Source organism: Nymphaea colorata, chromosome 13 (genome assembly GCF_008831285.2).
Source record: "Nymphaea colorata isolate Beijing-Zhang1983 chromosome 13, ASM883128v2, whole genome shotgun sequence".
Lineage (NCBI taxonomy): Eukaryota > Viridiplantae > Streptophyta > Magnoliopsida > Nymphaeales > Nymphaeaceae > Nymphaea > Nymphaea colorata.
Window position 1 is genome coordinate 7,006,807 of NC_045150.1, and position 25,320 is coordinate 7,032,126.

The window sequence follows — 25,320 nt, forward strand, 5'->3', positions numbered from 1 at the left end:
TGAAAGCACCTGTAAAGTTCCATTTATTTATTGATTTGACAAATGATCCGATCAAAATGACATCTCCCACCTCATGCATCTCACATCCTCACTGTGGATGAACATGACCAGTCAATCAGGAATGAAGCTTCCCATAATGAATAATCAATGATCCTAGACATATAAAGCTGAGACTCCACAGCAATCTATAATGTTAATTTGAATCACAAGGCTTTCTTCGTTGATGCATCAGCAACTGATAGCTCATTATACATATCTGATATGGCCCTTGCAAAATATGCTTTTGCCTGTGGTCTCTTAATCTGCATCAATCAATAATCAAGTATCAGCAATTCTATTGTGTATCAGGATGCAGTTAATTCTAATGATTTCGAGGTTGCTTGAAGCTAATTAAAGAACTAGGGATTCACAATCATTTTGCAGCCTAATCATCCGAAAATTACATTACATTGCATCTAATGTTTTGTCCTCCAGCAACATTCATTTCTCAATTTGAAAGTCAGAAGTGGTGACCCAAGAAAAATAACCGAAGACGAAAGGTTGTCTGCAATTAAGACCCGGATAACCAGCATATCCATATTCACCTTTAAATACATTGGTTGCAGCGGTATATTAAGATTTAGTGGTTTAAGGGTCACCTTAATCACCCAAGGGCTTCAGTTTGGTATCTTATGATATGGGATTGACCAGAATTTTTGTCTTCATTCTATATTATTCCTTGCAGTCACCACACCAAATGATTTTCTACATGCTCCTGTATTAACCCAAAGCTTCAAAATTAGATTTACAAATAGGTAAGACATGGAGCAGGTGAACAAGTGCAACCATCACCAAGTGTGGAGCCAGAAAACTTTTGCAGGGAGGCTGAGTCAGGCTGGTATATATATGTAAGAGATCCTGACTTCTACAATCCTCCGAATCTTATGTCTCTCTCCTTAGTAAATGTCAAGTTGAACATTTGATAGAAGAGATATAGGGAAAATTCGGGGTTGCTCCACCGTTGTCAAGATCTAATATCTCTCTCTCTCTCTCTCTCACACACACACACACACAAACACATACGAGCACACACACACCCCTATATATATATATATATATATATATATATATATATATACAATACTTTGCACATGTATAACCTACAAAAAATATAAGAAGATGCAAATCACATGTATAACAGTTTCATTTTTCTGTTCACAAGAAAACCTAACCAGTTTTAGGCTTTTAGCTAAGGTTTCAAAAGAATATTTTTATCTCAATGACAAAAAGCTGGCAAAACGAAGCATTTTATTTTAAATATATTGCAAAATACTTTGGAAACTCAAATTTCCAGAAAAATTAAGGGGGACATGAGAGTCTCAAGGGGCCCAGCTGTATTCTGCAAAAGTTCCAAGAGAAGACATAAGTTGTTTTCAAATATATATGTGTGTGTGTGTGTGTGAATTTATTTTGGTTCTTTTTGGAAAATCCAAAGGGGCCACAGCCCCTTGGCTCCATCCCTGACCACCACCATCACTATTACTGTTTATATCCATAAATACCACTTTCAAACACATATACATCCATGTGCACATGCACGTGTACGTGTGAGTGTGTGTGTATGTATATGAGAGAGAGAGAGAGAGAGAGAATTGTTCGAGGTCATTTGATTGCTGTAATGAAACACTTGCCACTTGGAAGACATTTGATTTGTGCAACAAAACACTTGCCGTGGGAACATGTTTCCGGTTCCATACTTTCAATGGCAAGAGGTGGAAAGCATGAAGCACACAAAACGTGTTCCTCCAGGAAAAAGCAAGCACAATCAATGCATCCCTTGTTTGCATGAAAGTGCAGGTACCACTATTTGGTGGAAGATAGTGTTCCCTGGATGCCGCATTCCACCCAACAAAACGCCTTAAAGGAACACAGGAAACCATCACCATCACTATCACTATCAAACGTTGCATCCATAAGCATCTATTCGCACATAGTCTACATACACATATATGTGCATTATGTGTGTAGTGTGGGGGCAGAGAGAGAGAGAGAGAGAGAGAGAGAGAGAGAGAGTAATCTTGCCTTGAATGTTGGGGTGAGAAGACCGTTCTCCAAGGAGAAAGGTTCTGGAACTAAAGTCACTGCTTTGGCAAACTCAAATCCTCTTAACTGCAACAAAATGGCACCAGATGAAATCTCCAAACTCACATAACTTAACATGATAAGTTCTCACATCCTTCCAGAAATGTCTTACCTGAGCTTCCATTCCGACTGCATCCATTGCAGCAAGTACAACTGCCTTGGCTCTTGGATTATAGCATAACTGTTGAACATCATCGCACTGCAGTTCCATATGGAATGACCAACAAGTTATCGAGTAGAATGAAAAAATCAATTTTCAGATATAGTCATTAACCTCATCCATACATAGAAAAGAAAACTGCATAGGCAGTCTACCTTGATGCCTTCAGAAGAAGCCCAAGCCTTTAAGGTATCTAGTTCAACAGCTACAACGGCTACCAAACTTGAGTTCAGGCTATCCCCTATTGGCAATAAACCATCAGAAGGCCAATCAATATAGTCATCTTATGTGAGAAATGAGGGATTAGATAATGTCTCACCATATACAAAGCACTGGCTGACATAGTTGCACTTGGCATACACATTTTCAATCTTCTCGGGAGCTATGTACTCTCCTTGTGCCAACTTGAAGATATTTTTTTTCCTGTGAAAATTCACCAGATTTAATATCAATTTTCTTTTTTTGAACATTAAGAAAAACCAGAAAACAAGGTTCAACCTTGACGTTTGCAAAACACAAAAATGACAGAAGAAACATGATAGACAATGTGCACAATGACCTTATCATTTTACTCAGTCCTGTATCGCAGGCACTCTGACAATAGTTTGATATTGTGATGCAGTTGCTTACATACACTAATGCTAAGATGCATGTTTTCATGTGTGGACAATGATAAGGTGCTCCCGAATGCATTATATAAAAAAGATAAGCTGTAGAGAATCAATGGGGAAAAACACAATAGACAAGCATAATTGCAGAGATAAAAATAGCCAACTATGAGCAACCCAGCAACAATGATGTAAACAGAAACAATCACATAGAAGAATGTCACTACAGCATATATGTTATGAACCTTCCTAAAGAACACATAAATTCAGAGAAAGATATATTTCTAGAGAAACATTAACATATAGTGGAGAAGAAAATTCTATCCTGGTTTAGGTCAGAAATCAAGCCTTGGTGTTTCCCAGGGAATGGAATGTTATGAAAAGAAATATTTCAAATGCAAAGACAAAGCAGTTCGTCATAGATGCAAGGGTGTTGCACATTCCTTCAAACAGATTAACAAGTAGACAACTATGTGAAGATTGCTTTTGCAAGACAGGACAATGAAGAAAGAGATTACGGAAGCCAGTGAAACTGTTTAAAGATTCATACCTGTCAATAATCTTTAGACGTCCTCCAGGTAACCATACTCCAATATCCCCAGTATGAAGCCAATGATCATCATCAATTGCCTCCCTCCTATCAATTCCAGAAGACATGATTTAGGTGTTGTTTGATCAAAATCATAATTCTTCACATCCTCGTAAAATAGAATCAGCTTCAATTTAAGATACTACTTCCACCTTCTACAATTAGGTTTTACTGTCAGTATGATGATAAGAACTCAGGGTAGGCCTTACGTTTGTGTTTCATCTTTGTAGTAGCCTTGGAAAATAATAGGACCTCTAACACAGATCTCACCACGAGGATAAGGCTTATCATCAGTTGTGTAATTCATTTCTGGAACATCCACAAGCTTCACCTCTGTGATGAATATGAAAACATAAAAGCAGGCATATGAGCAGATGCATGACAGATTCAAACATAAAATTTCAACTGCATCCAAATTCAATGATAATCTGACACATCAACGCATAATGAATGCAACAAATGAACTTGCATTTTACCAGTTACTGCACTTGATTTAACAAACATTGGGGGAGGGGTAGAGAGAGAGAGAGAGAGAGAGAGGGAGAGAGAGAGAGTACCACAAGAAGGATTGGGAGACCCAACATGACCAGTCAAAAAGTCGCCAACATCCATTGAAGTTATGACGCAAGCACTCTCTGTCATTCCATAACCTTCCAGTACCTGACCGCCAAAGCACCTGCAAGATTAATTTATATTATAGTTTTCACAGGATCACACTTTTCACACATTTTTGGCTGAAGAAAAAGAGGCTTTGAATTTTCTCAACTTTTGTCCTAGGCATTTTAACAAGACAGGATGATCTTTGCTTAAAGGAGATTCCTTTGAAGTGGAACTGTATTTCTGAGATAGAATGTTTAGTTGTATAAGACAAACATGAAGTAAATCCACTAATTTCATTACTTCTTGTCTCCAGAAGTACTTTCTATTGGTCTCAAGAAATCTTCAGCAGGATGAGTAATTAACCAAATTTGAACTTTCAAGGGTTTGCAAATAATATATTTTTGTTCAGTTTAACCATCGGTGTTATATTTCCCAAGTGTTTCTGATTTGGGTCGAAGACTCGTGTCAATCGGAAAAAGCATATATGTGTGTTCAAAGGAATGATGAAGGGCAGTATTGCCCCAAACTTTAAACATGTTACATTTCCTTTAACGAATCAGATGTTTCACGATTTTATCAATGCTCACATCGCACGTCCCTCTCTCTCTGCAACATAGGTTTCCTTTTTGGGGATGAAAACATACTAGAGCTTAGTAAGACAAGAAGATGAAACAGAATTTGGAATATATATATATATATGTGTGTGTGTGTGTGTGTGTGTGTGTATAAGACGAATATGTTCAGTAAAGTAACACCAGAAACCCATTTGAAATGAGTAATTATGAACTATGTGACAACCAACTTTTAGTATGGAAGTCTCTCTAGCTTTCAGATACTGAAGCAAAATCTATGGGCACATGATGTGTTTTTTCATTTTGGATTTTATTGGTATAAAGCTAATGTTGTAACTTGTTAGAGATTACAAGCAACCACTTTAACGGATTCTGAAACAGAACAAACTTACACTCTCAAGAAATCCAAGATATCTGGAGACAAAGGTGAAGCACCAGAACCCATAAAACGCACACGTCCTCCAAGTTTTGCCTTAATTTTATTAAATACAAGTTGATCCCACACAGGTGATGGTGTTTTACCTGTAAAGTTTATCCACAAAACAAATAAACACAAAATAACATCAGATAGCATACACAAAATAGAAACTAACTTGCTTTTTTTTGCTGTTGACCTTTTTCACTTGGTCAAGAAAAAACAGCCAAAACTGAAAAGAGCAAAAATAAAATGTAGATTGACATCACAAGGCCCAGATATTTCCTGGTCGATGTACCAGAAGCAGTACATTGACAAGCCAATAGGAATGTGTGTGCTCGTTTTGCACATGCAACAGCAGGTGTCCTGATCTCATTTCGCCTAAATACTCCTGAAAAATTGATACTGGATATCGCACATACAGGCTTTCAGGTTCATTTTTGGTAGATGAGCTGACATATATCTTACCATTCATAATTGCGCGCTTCTTAGCATTGAAGGCAGCATTGAACAGCCTTTCTCTTAAGGCTCCGGATGATTTAACAGCATTCATGATCCTATTATTTTTTTGTAAACATTCACAAGAATGGGTCATTTATGTGCAACATCGATGAAAATAAGAAGAAATTAAACTCATGTTTTAAACTCATGTTACCCGGAATAGATTCGGTTATATAGTCTGGGCACACTAAAAAAGAGTGTTGGTCTAAGTACTGCCAAGTCATCCATTAGCTTCATATTGTCCTGCAGCATTAGATGACCAGTGGTTAATGATGCTTAATCATGTATTTTTCGTATTATAGACAATAACATGTGACAGATCGAAAACAAATTCCTACATAAGCTCTATGGAAAATAACTCCATATACTCCTTAATAAAAATGGTAAGGCAGCACCACTAATACATATTTTGTCCAGAAATACTGATTGAAGATGTAGCTTGTATGTGGAAGTAAAGTATGATTATATATATATATATATATATATATATATATATATATAAGTAGTGTATAGTTATATGTATCCCATGGTGTATATATATTTTAAGATTCATTTAGTTTTATTTCACTTGTATTTTTCCTTACGGGATGACTCCCTTTGTAATAATGTGCTTCTTGAAAACATATTGAATTATATTCAGATGATTTTTTATCTATCTTTCTAGTGCCTTTGTGCACTTTGTGAGTGCTTAAGTAATTCAAGAAGCTTTGTGAAGTGTAACCCATGTGTCATGGCCTATTGCTGTTTTTGGAGTATATTTTTATGAGATACTATAGATATACAGACAAACAATGGTGTGAAGCAAGAAGGAATACCTCGTGATCTAGCCTTCAGTGAAAAATATTCAGAGCTTCCATGAGAAAATATTATCGATGGGCTGTGAAGCCATCATTTATGAAAAATCTACTTAGAAAATCTATAGCTAGCAAAGCCTCAACTTTTATTTTTTACCATCTAATAGGAGCTGGCAACAACACCACAGTTCTCTTAACAGAGTTTTATGCTGTTATCTGTATTCCATCATCATTATTCTAGGATAGCCATTGAAAATTTGTTTGGAATCTTTCCACATGTATGCTAACTAAACTGCCATGAAATTGCTCTCAGTACTTGCATCTAGGTGGGTGCTTGATTCATTTCCTCCAGAAAGCACCACTTTCTGGGGGTTAAATCCTTTGCAGCAGACAGGAGATGCTAACATTAAAGAAATTTCCCTGATATTGGGAGAAAACTTCTTAACCAAAGGACAGTTTTGTTGACCATTATTTTGTTTTAAAAATGTCACTTTTGTTCTAAACTTGAGGGGGTGTTTCGATGACATCCTCATCTAATTCAGTTTTATGAAAACTTGGTTTCGTGAATACTTGGTTTTGTGACAAACTAGATAGATCAAACAAATATCACATGCTAGTCTTGAATTTCTAATTTCCTTGTAATACAAGAAGTTTCACCCATGAGACAAACGATTAAGAGAAAAAGGCAACTTTATAAATTTAAGCGAATAATAATACCCCTTGATAGAAGCCAACAGCACATCCAGAATACACTGTGATAATTTGGTTGCACCGCTCATATATGTGAGCCAGTGGCAGATATGAAATATATCTGCCAAACAAAATACATCACCACATCACTCTAGGTAAATAATAGCAAAGCCTCATGACAAACAAGCGTAGCCTTGGTTAGTGATAGATAAGATAATAGCATCCAGGTAAGCACACATAATGATATTGGATTAGACAAAATTAGAGGAGTTTTCTAATTTGTGGGGAGCACAAAAGACTCACACATCTGACGAGTAAAATTCAGTTCTAAGAGATGAACCAGCAACATTTGCAATCAAGTTTCCATGCGATAGTACAACTCCCTGCAAAAAATGAAAATATGAACACAACCATTAAACGAAATAAATTTTTTTTACATCAACCTATTCAAAGTACCAAAAGCGGTACCTTTGGTGTGCCAGTCGTTCCACTAGTATAGCATACTGTTGCAATATCTTCAGGCTTTGGAGGACGAAATTGTAGCAGGTTACATTGACCCTGAAACAGCATACAGTTCATAACAGTGTCGGTAAAAGTGTTATTACCATGTGACAGATGTCAGTAATTGGTTTATTTACCTACAAGTAGGACGCGTTAGTGAAGGCGTCTACACCGACGAACTAAAATGTTGGTGATAGTTTTCACCGATATTTTCTTCACCGACGACCACAACAGACATCAGTAAAACATTTACTGATGTGTTTTCATGTTTTACTGACACTTTTTGACCGTCGATGAATCCTCGTTTCTTTGTAGTGAGAAAACCAAAAATAATTGAAAATTAGTGAATGGAACATACATACATATTGATTACTCATCCCCACAGTTGTAATGTTGTTATGCTGTCTTTTCAAGTTGCAAGGGGAGTGTTAAAACAGGAGGCAAGGTCATTTTTATAGTCATAATTCTTCTTTTTCCTCGTATGTTGCTAAACCATACCATATATAGGGTACTTGGAGCTGGATCAGCCCTTTATACAAAAAACTAGCCTGACAGCATGGACAAGTCATTAATCTTTTTAGTATAAGTCTATTAGATATACTTACAAAGTATCATGATATTTCAGGATTACGTTGGACACAGTAATCCCCATCAGAAAAGTCAACAGAGATATTGAATCAATGAAACAAATATCAAATCTTCCATCCATCTAAGAATAGGAGAAAACTAAAGACATAAATTTTCAATAGATTTTGGTTCTCATTTCCAAAATTGCAAAGAAGTCGATCATTAAATTTTCTCTCTGCACCTACAGATTCTAAGACGCATCATTTTAAGCAAGATTGGAAAAATAACTAAAGCGGTGAAAAAAATTAGAAGTAGGCGAAGAGAAAAAACTGAATGCCCCTCAAACAATGTAAAAATCTTACTTAAGCATGAAATACAAATATCACAACAATTAATAAAGTAAAGTTTCAGAGTTTCAGGTCAACATTCTTTTTCAGTTTTTTTTTTTTCTGCCCTAGCTCAAAATACTTCTCTTGCGTAGAAAAAACAGCTTCAACCAGATTTATTTTACAATAACCACTCAGTAACTTGACAGTGATGACTGTAATATTGACATAAGTACCTGATTAAGCAATTTTGAGTAAGATACGATCTGGATGCCGGTTGAAGATGGAAGAGGTGGCATGAGCTCATCCACCACTCCAACAACCTGTTTCAAGGAAATTTTAGATGGAATTAATACTAACTACATGGCGTTGAAAACAAATAAAAGCATAACAAACTCCATTTAGAATCTTACCACTATGAGGCGGACAGATGGAATCTCAGATAGGAAGCTCAACAACTGCAAAAAGAAAGAAGAAAGCTATTAAGGGCAGAAGAAAAAAAAACACTCACAATTATATTCATTATTTCAAAAAGTGAAACAAATAAACATATAAGGATATAAAACTAAAAGTCTAAAATGCATTAGAGTCCCATTTTGACAGTCCTTTTCTCCAGTAGCATCTTGACTACCATGAAAAGTATGGTCTCACATCAGCCAGCATAAAATCTTCCTCCTCCAACTCTATGTAAGACAGAAACTTGAAGGAACTATTGCTCTACATGGAGGCAAAACTAAAACAGGTGCTATCCAACTGAATTACTGAAGTACCTAGACTAAAAACTGGAACCCGCTTCTGGTTCTCGAATGGGGTTAAAACAATAGAAGTTTAACAGTTGCAAGCCCAATTGGGGAAACTATCCCTAATTCATGCCAACTATCGTTTGCGAGTCCAATGCTATGGATGGGAAACTTGTTGATGGTTCATATTTCGCCTAAGGGTCCACTACCCTGTGCACTTGTCATCCTTGTCTTTGCATCACCATAGACTTAGCTTTGATTGCTCCCACAAGATTTTCAAACAAAGCCTAGTTTGGCTGCAGCAGATGCCCCATACCCTTCACTAGGCTGTGCTAGACAAAGTTGGTTCATGACATTTTCCGACCACAACATTGATGTTCTCATTTGCTTGGTACTTGCTTGAGTAGGATTCGGTTTGCCATTTGTGCCACCATCCTTTGTCTTTCTTGTCTATACTGAAGCATGCATGGAACTAGCCCATCTTCGCCCATGGGCTGCCTTTCTTGCACCATCTGCTCAAGGAATTTCCAAGCCCTCGAGAGCCTTGGCATAATCGCTTTGTCGTTCTCAAGTTGTGCATATCAATTGATCCATCGTTGTGCCTCAGCTAACAACTCACTCATCAAGTGAATTCCATCTAAGCTTTTATTTTCTGAGTGTGTGTGTGTGTGTGTGTGTATATATATATATGTACAGAGCTAAGTCACACGGGTACGTATGACCTGCCCAAATACCTGTGTCAGTATGCAGGCGTGGCGACACGCATACGTGGGTACGGCTGTATTTTACAAATTAAAAATTTATATTTTCAAACTTAATTTTTCTTTAATTTTGATTTTTCCCTTCTTTTTTATTTCGCTTCCACCTAGATTCTACATTTTCTTCTCATTTTTCTTTAATTTTGAGATTTTTTGTGGATTATTATATATATAATGTATATATTTACATACACACTCTACCGTACCCCCATACCCAAATTTTCTAAAATTACCATACCTGTACAGCTGTACCCACTTCGCCATACTCATACCCGAAGCTGTACCCATGTGACTTAGGTACAGAGTATACATGTACACTGCCATATAGCTTCTGTTTTTATGTGCTTGTTATTTCTTTTCTGTTTCACTTTTTTTTGTTTGTTTTTCCTTGTGATCAGCCATAATATGGCTATTGGAACTAGCCCAACAGCTGGGTCTCTGTATTGTGTTTGTGTGCATAAGTGACGAATAAATCTATTTCAAAATGTCACAATTTTCCTATTTCATCTTTTGTTTCAACAGTTGAGTACACATGCCCTAAAATTAGAAGTACTGAAAATTTTGTAAATCACTTTAAAAATTCAAAATCTTTTAACCTTGTCAATCTTTGGGTGTGTTGTGAAATTGAATTTCAACTTCTTATTGTCTTTGCTCAAGTTGCCAACCATGGATGCAGCATTTCTTTCTCAACATACTAGACCACGACGAAAGTTTGTTTCTTATAATACCTTCACTCCATGACAAGAGCTTGGCTTCTTGCTATTCACTCTTATTTAGGATGTACTACCTGTTGCCAAATTAAGCAACATTCACAAGTTGTCCTGAAGCCATGCAACTACAACTTAATGCCTAGAAAAATGGAAATCATGACAAATACAAACTTTGCCCAAAGAAAGATGTCACAGAAAATTGCAAGAGAAGAAAAGTCTATTCTTTGATTAAGCCTAATATTGCTTGAGTAGAAATTAAGAGGTGGAAAACATAATTACAAAATAAGTCAGATGAATAAAATAAAAAGAACACAGAGGGCTCCATACTTTTCTAAATTCTAATAACCTCCCATTTTAACATTATTTTTCTTTCAACTCCCCATCAAGTTGGAGCATAGATATTAATCATGCTTAGCTTGTCACAACATTTAGAGAAATCAGATATAGGTAGAGATGTGGTAAACACATCAGCAAGTTGCGCTTCAGCTGAAACATGAATTGTAGAAATGTTCTCACTTTAGACCATATCACAGATATAATGACAACTAATTGTAATATGTTTTGTCCTTTCATGAAACACAGGTCATTGGCTATATAGGCAGCCATCGTTTTGTCAAACATCATCTTCATTTGAAGTTAAGTAACATGGACATAGGTATGCGTTAAGCCTAGGCACCAGGCCGGGGCACCGATGGGTTCCCGATACCCAGCCTGACTCAGGCTCAGGCCCGGGTGCTACAGTTCGCCTATCAGGGGCCCGGTAAGCTCGACAAGCTAGTTACAAATTAAAAAAAAAAAATTACTACTATTTTTTTTTTTTACGTCTGAAGTTAGCCACTTAGGGATTCCGGCTTCATTGAAGCAATTGTGAGTCTTTGAACCTGCTCCTACTGCCCACAGGTTTAAGCCTTGCGATCGACACGTCGCTGGTCGCCGCCTTGTTGTCGCCTACCGTTGTGCCTGCTCTTGCTTGTGCTCGCAAAGATGCAGACTGGCACTCGCGGTCGCCGTATCACCATTGCCTGCTGCTGCCTACTCCTGCTTGTGCTTGTCGTTGCCAGTTGTCTTGCAATTTGTCCAGTAATAGCCGGACTGCTGATAGGTCTGCTTCTTCTTCTTCTTCTACTGCCTCAACCTCCCCTTGACAGATTTATTTACTGGTGTATCAGAAGAAACCCCCGTTAACAAATATGGGGTCCCCTTCTTCTTCTTCTTCATTTTCTGCATATGCTTTTCTCTTGCTCCTAAAATTTTAGATATTTTATTGATTTCTGCCTGTGTCCTTCTTCTACCTGTGACCTTCTCATGATTGCTTTGAATTGATAGCTAAACTTTTTGCCCCTTCTTCAATATTTATTCAAAGGTTACATGCTAGGAGATGCATAGCACTTTCAGAAGCCAATAGACAAAGCATAGTCAGTGAGGACAGATTCTTGATGGTAAATGAAGTTTGATGAATTCATCTTGCAACTAAGGTGCAAACAAGAGGTCTTCTACCTGTGACCTTCTAATGTATGCATGCATACACCTATATGAAAAGGTACTAAGATATCATGTTTATATTCATCTATGTATCTCCTATGAAATTTTTAAGTTCTCAAACAATATTAAAGTTGATCATCTTAATTCTTAATGTTTTTGGAGTTCAGGTTGTGTTTTATGATACTGACATAGTCAGTTATGTCTTCTAGTTCTAGTCATAAAAAATATTATCCAACTCCTATTATGGAGGGAAATGACTCATACTCATCTATTGAGAGAGAAGTCTCCAAGAAAAAAAGGACTTCAAAGGTATTGACTGATTTTACACTGGATACGATTGGAGTATGCCAAATGCAAACATTATGGTGAACAACTGAAATGATGTAATGCTAATGAGACTAGTCACTTAAATCGACACCTAAATTCATGTTTTAAAAGGCAAATCAGTGAAGGAAAACAAAAATTTTTATCACTTGTAGTTGATGAATCTGGTGCAACTTCTCTATGCATACAAAAATTTGATATGAAGTCTACAAAAAAGTTAACGCCGAAGTGTGTAATTGCACATGAGTTTTCGTTCAATTTGGCAGAATATAAATATCATAGCAAGCTTCTTCAGGCTTTCAATCCTAGGTTTGTTCCATTGTCCAGAAGAACTCTTAAATGAGAGATTACGTCAATGTGCAAGAATAAGAAAATGAGATTCAAAGGATTTATCGTTGACGTGTTATGTCATTTGGGTCTAAGTCTGGGTCTCGGTCAGGACCCGATCCGATTTGTTGTTCTGTTGGGTTCTATTTAAGCCATCGTAACCCTAATTTCAAAGTGTGAATGAAAACTTGAGAAAGAGTGAACCCGGCTGCTAGTGAGCGTCGGATCTTCTCCATCATGGTTTTTTATCCCTCGAGTCGAGGGTTTTCCATGATAAGATCGTCTTCTTGCTGTTTTTCTACTATCTACACTTATAAATGATGATGTGCAGCGAGTTTCATTGACATTTGATACATGGACTTCACAGTAAACGTTGGGGTATTTATGTATGACAAGACAATATACTGATAGAGATCGGAAGTTGCATGCTCATATGTTCAATTTTGTACATGTACCTCCACAACATAATGCAAACAATTTGTATGAGGTTTTATCAGAATGCATATCTAAATGGAACATTCAGTTAAAGTTATTTTCTATTGTTGCTGATAAGCGTTTGACAAATGATCGTGCAATAACTATGCTAAAAGAAAACTTAGGACGAAAAAACCTTATTCCATTGAGAAGGCAGCACATACATATTTGTTGTAGTGCACACATTCTAAATCTCATGGTTCAAGATGGTACGTAGGATATGCATCATACAATTTCAAAAATTCATGAAACTATTAAATATGTAAAGGGATCACCAAGACAATTGCATACTTTTAAGGATTATATAAGAACAATGAGCTTAAATGATACAAATAAATTAACCTATAATGTTCCTACCCGATGGAACTCTACATGTCATGTTGAGAGATGCATTGTTCTATAAAGATGTCTTTCAACATTTGGCTTATGTTGATCCTGATTACGTAATTTGCCTTCTAATGATAAGTGGTTTTATGCATCTTCTTTGTGCCAGTTTTTGAAGTTATTCTACAATGCAATAAGTATCCTCTCTACCACTAGACATGTAACAACTAATGTTGTTTTTGAAGAAATATAAAAGGTATAACTATTTGCATAGGCATCGAGTAGCACCTAATGATTATATAAGGGGATAGGCATGTACAATGCAATAAAAAAATTGTCAAATATTGAAAAGACTACAATGTCCTCTTTGCAATTGCATTTGCTTTAGATCTTAGGTCCAAATTGTGGTACTTGAAGTATGTGCTTGAAAGTTTGAATGAACTTGATACAATGGTACAATATGAAAAAATAGAAGGCAACCTTCATGAGTTAGTACAAAAGTGTGTATGGTACAAATGATGGAGAAAATGAAAATGCAAACAGTGCCATATTGGAAACTGAAGAAAATAGAGATTTTCAAAAGATGTCTTCTTCACATATTACTTGAGTTTCATATCTCCTCAAGTACCTCGCACAGATATGGAAACATATTTAGCTGATCCAATAGAACGAGTTCAACCTAATGAAGACTTTAATATATTATCTTGGTGGAATACAAATGAAAGTAAATATAAAGTTTTATTCCAAAATGACTCGAGATATATTAGCAATCTCTATATCTACAGTTGGTTTAGAGTTTGCATTGAGTACTGTTAATGATTATCAATGTTCAACCACACATGAAACTATTGAAGCACTGGTTTGCAGTTTGCACTCATAGTTGGATTCGTGATGAAGACAATTTATGGGAAACGTAAAATGCTCATTGTTCAATGCTAAATTTTAATTATTCAGTTTGTTTTGAATGATATACTAACATTGTAGTATGCTTGTGATGATATGTGTCACAATTTTGAGGACAAAGATGAAACTTAAGGTGACGAAAGATGATTTAATGCATGATTCATACTTTATTGCGGTAAACATGTTGTATTTTGTGTGTTTCAGTTTACTGTTTAATATTCGTTACTTACATGTTATTTTTCTTAGACTAACCATTGAAAGTGTTTTGTAGGTCAAATGGAGAGATGGAGCCGTATATAGAAGTCTTGATGAAATTTGAAAGTGTTTTGTTAATGTTGCTGGTTGAGGAACAAAAGTTCCCTGAGGTGTGATTGTTAGACTTAAATGTACTATCAATTTTCTACATGTAAAAACTGATGTAAGAAATGCATGTGGGCTACTAAGCACTTTGATCCTTGGATGTTATTTTCACTTTGGCGATGCTGATTAAAAGTTTATATGTTTCCATTGTTTTTGTGTCAATGGTGTTGAGATATTTTTTCTTGTGATGACATTGAAAATTTTCTAAAAATGTAGTTTGTGTTATTATTTGCTCATAATAATTTTTTTAATTTCTCCTATTTGTTATCAAACTGTGGGAGGTTGTTTAATTGAATTGAAGAACAACACCTTGACATACATAAAACATATGTTGTATACTAGGCCGATATACGAGCCGAGCCAGGGCAAGGCCCGGCCTAGTAATTGGCCCGGCCTGTTACTAATCAGGCCGGGGCAGAGGCTTGGGCCCGAAGCCCAATATTCCCTCGGCCCAGCCCAGCCCAGCCCAATGCCCAGCCCTAGTATGGGTACAGTTATGACGATGTGGGTATGGAAACAATATTTTTATAAAAAGTGGGTAAGGGCTACGACATAGGTTTTTTGGAAATATATAAAAAAATGTTAAATAGTGCACAAGTATTTCATGTCAAATTGAATGACAATTTTAATATGGTTAAAATTTGAGCATATTTTAGTAATTTTAAAGAAATGAAAGGGAATACAAAATAAATACTTTTAGAAAGAACACCAGTTTGTAATATGGGCAAATGTTGAGTACATTTTAATAAATTTTTCATTTTGTAAACTCTGAAAGACCCTGACAAACCGTTCTTTCCCCTTTGATTGCCCCTAACTCTCTCTCTCTCTCTCTATGTGTGCGTGTTAGAGTTGGGAGTTCATTGTCTTTTGTCAAAATGATATCATCGTTATATACCACCATCACTACTATACCCTTACAGCCCTTTTTATGAACAATGAATGGTCTAAAGGAGATCTTTGAAAGCCAAATCTGAACATGACCTCAAACAACTTATGAAACCAAGCATGTGAACCCTGTTTTAGACCATACATAGCTTTTTTCAACCCTTACATGGGAATTTGGTCTCATGAAGGAGTAAGAAGCAAGTTGTGGTTGCCAGATCAAGAGTCAAACCAGAATATAGGGCTACGGCCCAGGATGCTGCAGAAATAACTTGGATAAAATCCATCCTTACAAGTTTAGGTGTTCTTGTTGATCTCCCTATGAAGATGAGGTATGACAATAAGGCTGCTACACATATTGCTAACAATTCAAACTTCTACAAGAGAAACAAGCACATTGAAGTAGATTGCCACTAATTCGTGAGTCGTGACATAGTGCAAGCATGAATCATATCTACAGTTTACATACCTTCAGAAGATCAAATGGCAAATGTCTTTACAAAGCCTCTTCTCATTTCTGAGTTACTAAATGTTGTGACAAGCTGAGCATGATTGACATCTATGCTCCAACTTGAGGGGGAGTGTTAAAGTTATTTCTTAGACAGGTTGAGACTTTTAGTAATTCTTTAAAATAGTAGTGTTATTATTTTTATTCCAATGTGAACCTATTTGGTAATTCTTGTGGACCGACCCTAATCTCTATTAATATGAGACTATGGGTTAATGAAAAAAAAAAATTCTCTCTCTCTCATTGTGTATAACAAAAACAATAAAGATGTTTTGTCCAACATGCTCTTTCCTCGAGCCATGTCATTCCGAGGACATGCTTACCTTGAAGTCATGCCCCATGAGGTTCATTTCCATGTTCACCCTCTAGTGCCCTATCTGTCTAATTGACCAGCTTTGCTATGGTCCTCCTTGCTAGTAGTTGTTTCTCTTGACACCAGATACCATTGCTCAGAATGTTTGGCCAATCTTGAATACATCAGCAACAATAGATCCATGGAATTAAACTTAAAAAACAGATCAAGCAAGTCCAAACTCCAAAGTACCAAACAATCAGAATTTATTTGTTTTGTTCCCTTTTTCTAAAGTCAATCTTCTAATGGAAGGTTGCAATTGTTCCTGTGCTTCCAATTGTTCCTGTGCTTGCTTTGACTTGACTATGAGAAAAATCAACCAGACCTCTACAACCAACCTAACATACTGAACCAACTTAGCTGTCAACAAACAATGACTCTCATACCACTTGTCAAAGGCTGAATTTTTTGCCTAGTGCTGTGCTGAGGGGCGAGGGTTGCCACAAGCCTTCGTTATCCTATTCACTTCTTAATGCAGCAAAAAAAATTATCTTCCATGGACTATAAGAGAAGTGCTCCCTGGTGCTCAAAAAACCAGTGTCTGACTTTTCTCACATCAAACATTGAATAGGCATTGGATGCAAGACTCTGTCAAAGCATATCATTTCTTTAAACATCTACACACCAACTAAATGATTTAGGAGAAGACTCCCTTGGGAGGACATCCCTATGCAAACCTAGTTATTGATTATGTTTTCTAAGCAAGGAAATTGACTCTCCCCTTACTTGATGTTGAGTTTTCCTCCTGTTCATTCCCATGAGACCATACATAGTTATGGCTGCAGCCTATGCATGAGGCCAACAGCGAACCTAATGGGACATATAGGAAGTTTGCCAACAGCCTATTCTTTGGCTCAAAATTTTCTGCCTTAAGCACCTACCTATCTTTTCTCTTCACCATTGCAATGTAGGTGACAACTGCAAAGCTTTTTGTGGCACTTAGTACTGAATGCTCCTACAAGCTTTGAAAATAATGCCTAGTCTAGTTCATTGAGTGCCCCATACCATTCATTTGGCCAGGCCACAAAGTCAAACTGCAACAACTTTGTTGATTGTTTGCTTGGAGAATTTGACACATAATTCTGCTTCAGAAATTCTAGGTTCTCCTTTCACGACTTTAGGTTTCCCACTTCCACTTTGGCTGTAGCATTACTTGCATGCAACTTTGTTTGAAAAAAATATTATAATCATGACAGTGAGATCTTACAGTGTCCATTGTTTGAGGTGTACAAAAGATGGCTTGTATGCTAGCATGGTTGGTTATGTATTTAACAGCATCAGGGCCTGAAATGAAAAGGATTAGCTTATGCCAAAGAAGAGGAAAATAGTAATAGCTGGAAGAACACTGAATAGGCTACACAGCTACATACCAAGGGTATCATATAAAGGAACTGATACAAAAGAATATGCAGAGCAGGCATGATCCACAATCATCCACTCTGGCCTGTTGATGAAGTATAATCCAACAAATGCCCCCTAATTGCAGGAAAAAAGCAACCATGTTACTGATATTAGGCAAAGAGATGCACCAATGACACGTGTTGATAAATGACACATGTTGATGTCTAGAGGCAAGCAGTTTCTAGCTGTGACTCACTTTTGGAATCCCATGGTATATCAGCCCAGAGCCAATTGCAGTCCTTGCAGTTCCTGCTTCTCCATATGTCATCCATTTGTATCTTAAAAGCATTTTTTTTCCAGTTGGACCAAAATAAAGGGATTCTTTTAGCTAAAGATTTTTTTGTAAAAGGAAAAGTTAAAAGTATGGTGGTAATAAGCAAAGGAAACTTAAACATGACTTACTCGCCAACAGTACCATCCATCCGAATTCTTGTGCCCAAGTACTTGTAGTTTTGGAAAGCCTCAACAGCATGCCTGAATTAAAAACTTGAATGTGGTAGCTGCTGAAAGATATATATGTGCAGGTGTGCATGCACGTGTTGGATTATATTTTTCAGTAAACAACTAGATAAATTATTGCTTAAGGTGCACAAGATGATACACTACTACCTCAAAGCCTTTGAGTGCCTTCAAATTAGATAAACAAAAGACAATCAATTCCTAGCATCACATATGAACAGCTTAATTTTCATGAAGTGGTATATCATGGATAAATAAAGAAGAATAAGTGCCTTACACAAAGTTATCATGCAAGGTCCCAATCTCAGGATGGTCAGCAAATCTGGTAACAAGCTTCAAAGGGGAATAAGCAGACCTGCAAAAAGAGTATGAGGATTTAGATCAAAGACTATGGTCCACAAAATGTGTGGAAGCGTGTGCTGATCTATTTTTACAAGTCAATCAACTGGGCGTATTCAGAATGGTCCATGTCATGGGATCAGCACTTAAATTTTGTATTTCCAGTAGGTGAAGATAAAAACAGGTATCCTGAGGGTTCAATATTTAAACATTGTCTTGCTATTGCTTCTAAGCAGTATAAAATTCGAATGCATGTCTCCATGTTGGACCTTCCAAAAATCTTGTGAATAACATGTTGTGCTGCTTGTGCATGAGCACATCCATGTGGTTGTTTCAAAATAAAATGAAGAAAGATCCCCAAAACTTCCTATATATATACATATATATATATACATATATATATATATATATATATATATATATATATGTGTGTGTGTGTGTGTGTGTGTGTGTGTGTGTGAAACAAGTAACTACCAGATCCTCATATACTAGACTTGGTGGGAATCATCTAGAAGGTCCATTTCATAGAAATCAGATGGTGAAGAGTCAGCTGCAAATATAAAAGTCAACTTGATTTTTCAAGAATCTAAGTTACCCTTCAAAGGAGACAAGGAGTTTTGTTTATAAAAATTCATTTGTTTCCCTCCCTCTCTCTCTCTCCCCCCCAACTTTCCCTCCTCCTTTGAAGGACAGCTTCGCTTCTTCACTTGCAACTTGATCTCCACCATCTGATCTCTTTGGAATCAACAACCTAGATGATTCCCATCAGGTATATGAGGATCAGGTAGATATATATATATATATATATATATATATATATATATATATATGTGTGTGTGTGTGTGTGTGTGTGTGTGTGTGTGTGTGTGTGTGTGTTCACTTCTCACCATCCTGACTGCATCATATGCATCTCTCTAACTTCTTCCCCCTGTTAAATATGGGTAGCTCACAGTTAATGAGAGATAAGCAGTCAACCAAGATTGTTAGAATTGTGAAAAGTCAGGATCTAGTGTTATACGTGGGATAGATCTTAACTTCTACCAGTCTTGACTTCTGAGCCATCTCTCTCTTAATAAAAACATACAGTTGCACTTTCAATAAAAGGTGACGACAGAGGTAGATAAAGTAGTTAGGATGTCAAGATTGTATAGGTTAGGATCTAATGTCTATATATACATATACATGGCATGTGCACTTAGGCAGTTGTGAAAATTCAGGATCTAGTGTTATATGCGGGATAGATCTTAACTTCCAGTCTTGACTTCTGAGTCCATCTCTCTCTTAATAAATGCATACAGTTGCACTTTCAATAAAAGGTGACGACAGAGGTAGATCTAGTAGTTAAAATGTCAACATTGTAGAAGTTAAGATCTAATGTCAACATATACATATACATGGCATGTGCTCTCAGGCAGTCCCACTTTGGGACTGGCTGACCAATCTCTCTCTCTCTCTCTCTTTCTCACATGTGACCTTCCCTTGCTCACTTTCTCTTTCAAAAGTGAGCATCGAATGAGGAGATATAGGGTGGGTGAGAGAGAGAGAGAGAGAGAGAGAGAGAGAGAGAGAGAGAGGTGGAAAAGCAAGAGATGGGTGAACCAGCAGAACACATTTCTCATTATGTGTGTACGACTATTATGCTTATATTTGTCTTTGTAGCTACATCATTGATCTCTTTGATTACCTGTACACATTCCACTTCCCTGTGTGCAACTTTTCAGGAAGAACGACACTATAGCCCTGGTCTGCACATATTTTAAGATATCCAGCATCAAACAAATAAAATATGATAAGTGACACCCTTCAAAGCCAAGGTGAATGTGTACAGAAGATTGACAAAAGCAGTTACATAGTGGAAAATGGACAGCAAACAGTGTTCTGTACATCTAAATGCCCCAAGAAAATACAAAGAGTTAAAGGTCCAAACAACTTTATAAAGTCATGCAAATCCCAATCTTCTAAAAGTTAAGATACAAGGAAGGGCAACAAGTCAAGCTTCTAGAAAGAAGCGAAGGTGGGAGGATTATCTATTTAACAGAAATATTGCTATAGATTAAAAATTAGTCTGTTAATAGCCTGGTAGGTCCATTTAAAATTTTAAAGTATTGAAAGTGCATACATATTATTTTGCAAAGCCTTGTAGACCAAAGAGCATGAACAGTACTAAAATATTCATCAGACATCCTTCCAACTAGACAGGATGGGTGCAGTTGGTTTCTAATTCTTTCAGACAAAAACAATTTGCTTGCCAACCAAACAAAAATGAAACATGTCTGTCACACTTGCCTTAGCTCAAACCCCAGAAGGTTAACAGGAAAAGGCAAGAAACTGAAGAGTATCAACTGGTCGAGAATTGGACCCATGAAGGACCAAGTCAAAGCTGTTCGACACTGGCCGGTTTACACAAACAAATTTGGCTCATATTGGCTTAGCTCATTGAAGTATACTGGCAAGAGCTCAAGCTATCCTTTAACAAAATGGCCTCACACGAGCAAAGCTCAGTTGAAGTTATAAGGGAAGAAAAACAAGTTTGAGCAAGCAGAGTTCAAACACATCACCTCCCTTTCAGAAGCAAATGCCCTGACATGTAAGGAGCTTTTTGCTTTGTGTTACGTAAATATTTTTTTGAATCCTCATATTTCAGGAGTATATTGAGCTCACAATCAGATTCTGTCAAAGACGTTCAAGTTTGTGTAAATATAAAAATGCTTGGCATCCCTGAAAATTCCTTCATTTATGTAAATGAACAACAACAGCTTATACGAGCCAAAGCCTGAGTAGCATGCACTTGTGCTTTGCACAATTTTACACCCCAGGTGAAGCATTAACCTGATGAATGCTAAAATTCGCAAAAGTACAAGACTTTGCGAATGACTAGAAATCAAGCAGAAGGGCTATCTCTGACCAAATACCAAATCACTCTAATTATTCTTAATACTCCACTAACTACACTCAATATAAACTTTCACCAAAATAATGATAAAGAATAGTTTTTCTATATCCCTCACAATGTGCAAGAGATGCATGTCTAATACAATGGCAGAAACCCTTTATCTATACATGCAAGGGGGGCAGCAAATAGCTGTTGGGAGTGTCCAACAGTTTGATGACAAAACTAGAATCGATTGTTATTATATGGTTATGAGGTTAAAGCTAGTAGCAACTTGGAGGAAAAGATAGGAACTTTAGCATGGTGAGGGAAGACTATTGTTAGAGCATGTAGCAGGTGCTCGTATTCAAATTTCTTTGATGAAACCTATAAGATACATTATTCGTAGGTTAAAAAGCATCTCTAAGCAGTACATTTACACCTACGCAAGTAACTGTACCCACAAGACTGTTATCCCAAAGAATATTGGGAGTGAATGAGCTTATTTCTCATGCAGGTAGCATGGAGAGTCCAACAAAAATATGTTCTTATAAATAACTAACATTAAGTTGATTGACCTCATCCAATTGGGATCCCACAATTCTGGCCTGGAATGCTTTAGCTGAAGTAGCATCCACCTCATAAGAAAAGATTCAGAAGTAAGAATGAGATCCTAGTAATTGTACAACAACAACCTGTGGTTCTTAAAGATATGTGCCATCATCTAAAGATTCTAAACACTATAGTCTGGTAGAAACATCAACACCACCACTCTTCGTCAGCAATATCCAATCCGGGTAGAATAAATTTAAACTTCAAGAGCTTCTAGACTAACAACGTGCCCCATGCTTTAACAAGATTTTACCTTCTGACAAACTAGAAAAACATTAAATTCCAATTTAACAAAGAAGTAACCCTTGAAACGACCACACGTAGCTTTCCTTCCATGAAAGCCGTTCCAAACAAGCACGCTCCTACCTAATTTTCACCAAAGAAACCCATTACTTGGATTGAATCAGTCCAACAACGTGGGCAAGTGAAAAGATCAGGAACGTTCACGACACATTTTCCTTCACTAACGCACAATTTATGTCCTGAAATCACTAAAAGGATCAAGCAATCCCAAGTTCTAACCACCTACCCAGCAACTACATGATTAGGCGATTTCATCTCGGTTGTTTCATTCTGCAGCATCTGGAGATTCACTTATCAAGTCACGGAAGAGCATCGCCTTCCTTTACTACCTTTCTTCCAAATCTAACGACAAATATACGCGCCCGGTTCTTGTAGACAACTAGACATACAAAAACATCGAGGGAAAAAAAAAAAACGGAACCAAGCATCTCTTCCCGATCAATTTTTCAATGCGGTGTCCTGACAACGAGTCTACTTTCAGTAACACCTCTCTAAAAACAATCCCCCCAAAGCCAAATCAAGGCATGGAAATAGCTGTTACTCCTACTCGAAATCAATCGTCAGGAAGACCAACTTCGTACGTGACAAAAGAACAGTGTATTAAAAGGAAGTTATAATCTCTACAACTCAATTCGCTTGAACGGACGCTGATGGTTCTTACTAGTTCCTACCAATTCTCCCCCCAAAACTATACGAAAATGTTCAAACCAAGAGAAAGATAAACGAATAAACTAAACAAGATTCTCTTCTCCAGGAGAGCATATTCAACAGCAGCAAACTCGATCACCAAAACCATCATCGCTGCGGAAGCCATCGGTCGACAGCAGAAACCAATACAAGAGGGTGAAGGAGTCGGAACTTCCTACCAGAAACGAACTCTCCCGCGGCCGGTGCCGCACGGACTTGTGCCGGAGACGAGGAGATGTGGCCTTGGATAGCCTGGAGGCGACGGCTGACGGTCGAATCCATGGAGATCGACTCCGGCAGGCGCGTTTCCCTGCTTCACTTTTCTTCCGCTCTTCTCGGGGCTGAAGCAGCGAAGAAGAGTCTTCACCAGCTTTCTTGGACCTTCACTGCCCGGACGACGCGCCCGAGCAGATGGCAGACCCTTCCCGCACGTTACCAGTTTGCTTTTTTTGTTTTTCTTTGTTCCTAGGAAAATTATCTGCAGACGGTAAGATAATAATGTGCTGCATGCCCAATATCTTTTCCTGCTTGCTTTTGCCGTAAGAGACCCGTTTATGTGTTGGAAGATAAGAAATGATAGCGTGTTAAGCTGCCTCTCTATTTATAGAGAGAGCTGGTGATATCTAATGACTAATAGTGACCAGTTGTATATGATATTTATTAAATACCTATCGGTGGCGGAGACACATGTTGTTTGTTGTAGACAATTACTCACTCCTCTTACAAAATACATTTATTTTGATATCGACGTCTGTAGATATTTTTTGACTATTTATATATATTGGTGTCTCTCTCTAAACATAAAAGTTTTGGGTTAGTGCTTCTCCAGTCAAAAATTTTACCTGTCTCTTCTACTACTGACGTGATTCCTCTGTCTCTTCTACTACTGACGTGATTCCTCCCCTGCATTTATTATGCCATAAGATGGAAGTTGGCTTCATATTCAGGTGTTCTTCGTCAACCTTAACAGAACTTGCTGAATACGTAAGTAGAATAAGACACTTTCTCTCTTATGTCATAATATGTAGCCAGTCGCAAGATGTTTTCTGAGAATGAAGCCGGTTATGAATTATAATTTATAGTGAAAACTCCTTCTATTCTGGGTTGGAAATTACCAGAATACCCTCGAATAAGGGTAAAAATTAGAACCCAAATAATTCTCCCATAAAATAAGACGTTGGAACACGTCTTCCCATGTTAGTGATATAGCATGGAAAGCGCTTTATCTAGAAACGTTGACTTCATGAAATTCAAAGTACATGCGTAACATATCGGGAAAATATCCGCGAGATTTTGTGGGTTGGGCTGTAGCGGATAAGAAAGCCCCAGGGTGGGCTGAAGAGACGTGCGCTGGTTGAGATGAGCCGGAAAAGACAAAGAAAGACGCAAATGGCAGGAGAGAGATGGGAATGGTCCGTTCCGTTTCCGTGGCCGTTACTGATGTGCGCAGTTCTTCTGGTGGCGGCGGGTTGCATTTATGTGGCTGATTCGCCGTTTTTAGCTTCCAGATTTATGGTGTTGACGATCGGTTCGGATTAATCGGATATTGGACCGTATTTGTTTGACACGTCTTTTCTTTCATCTCGGCTTTGTAATTGAATTCCATTGATTTGATCTCGAATGAAAATTTCAAAAAAGTTCATAATCTCGTAGTATAATTAAGATAGATTCATAAAACACTAACATAATGATCTTGTAACATAATGATCGTGTAACTAAATGTCTCAAGAACGTGTTTGAAGCATATGTTCATAATCTCTACCCTTTTTAGCCCATTTTCTCGTTTTATTGAAATAATACCTATGCAAATTTGCATTCCAATGCATGTGATACAATTTATCCAGATATAACCTTGTGTAAGTACAGATTAGAATCTTTAAATTGATTATAGAAACAATCTCAGCTGCCATTAAATATCAACACGCCATATTCCATAAACTCAGTCACGAAGTGATGAGCGCGTGATAGTAAAGGGATATAAAAGGAGGTGAAGTTAAAACAATTGTTTGGAGTTTTTTCCATGATAATTGCATGTGTTTTTAGTCAAGCCAGACAACTCAAG

At 37.2% G+C, this 25,320-nt stretch overlaps 1 protein-coding gene across 1 annotated transcript; it reads right to left on the bottom strand.

Annotated features, from left to right (window-relative positions):
- Window positions 1–23,814, bottom strand: LOC116266583 (long chain acyl-CoA synthetase 6, peroxisomal-like). Its single transcript, XM_031647844.2, has 23 exons — window positions 23,438–23,814; window positions 20,472–20,532; window positions 18,726–18,803; window positions 18,392–18,463; window positions 18,186–18,267; window positions 17,959–18,064; window positions 17,796–17,872; window positions 8,858–8,902; window positions 8,681–8,767; window positions 7,519–7,608; window positions 7,354–7,433; window positions 7,078–7,171; window positions 5,721–5,809; window positions 5,534–5,622; window positions 5,043–5,172; window positions 4,036–4,154; window positions 3,688–3,811; window positions 3,440–3,526; window positions 2,601–2,704; window positions 2,437–2,522; window positions 2,234–2,320; window positions 2,062–2,148; window positions 1–302 (listed from the first exon to the last, which is right to left on the bottom strand). The coding sequence occupies exons 1-23, from the start codon at window positions 23,538–23,540 to the stop codon at window positions 204–206; spliced, it is 2,076 nt and encodes a 691-aa protein (XP_031503704.1). The 5' UTR covers window positions 23,541–23,814; the 3' UTR covers window positions 1–203.
- Between the last annotated feature and the right edge of the window lie 1,506 nt (window positions 23,815–25,320).

Excerpts from the sequence above, each read along its gene's own strand:
- LOC116266583 (XM_031647844.2), bottom strand. The coding sequence starts at position 23,540 with ATGGATTCGACCGTCAGCCGTCGCCTCCAGGCTATCCAAGGCCACATC. Across the intron at positions 17,873-17,958 it reads TCCTTTATATGATACCCTTG|GCCCTGATGCTGTTAAATAC; the intron begins GTATGTAGCTGT and ends TTTTCATTTCAG. Across the intron at positions 3,812-4,035 it reads GTCTCCCAATCCTTCTTGTG|AGGTGAAGCTTGTGGATGTT; the intron begins GTACTCTCTCTC and ends TATTCATCACAG.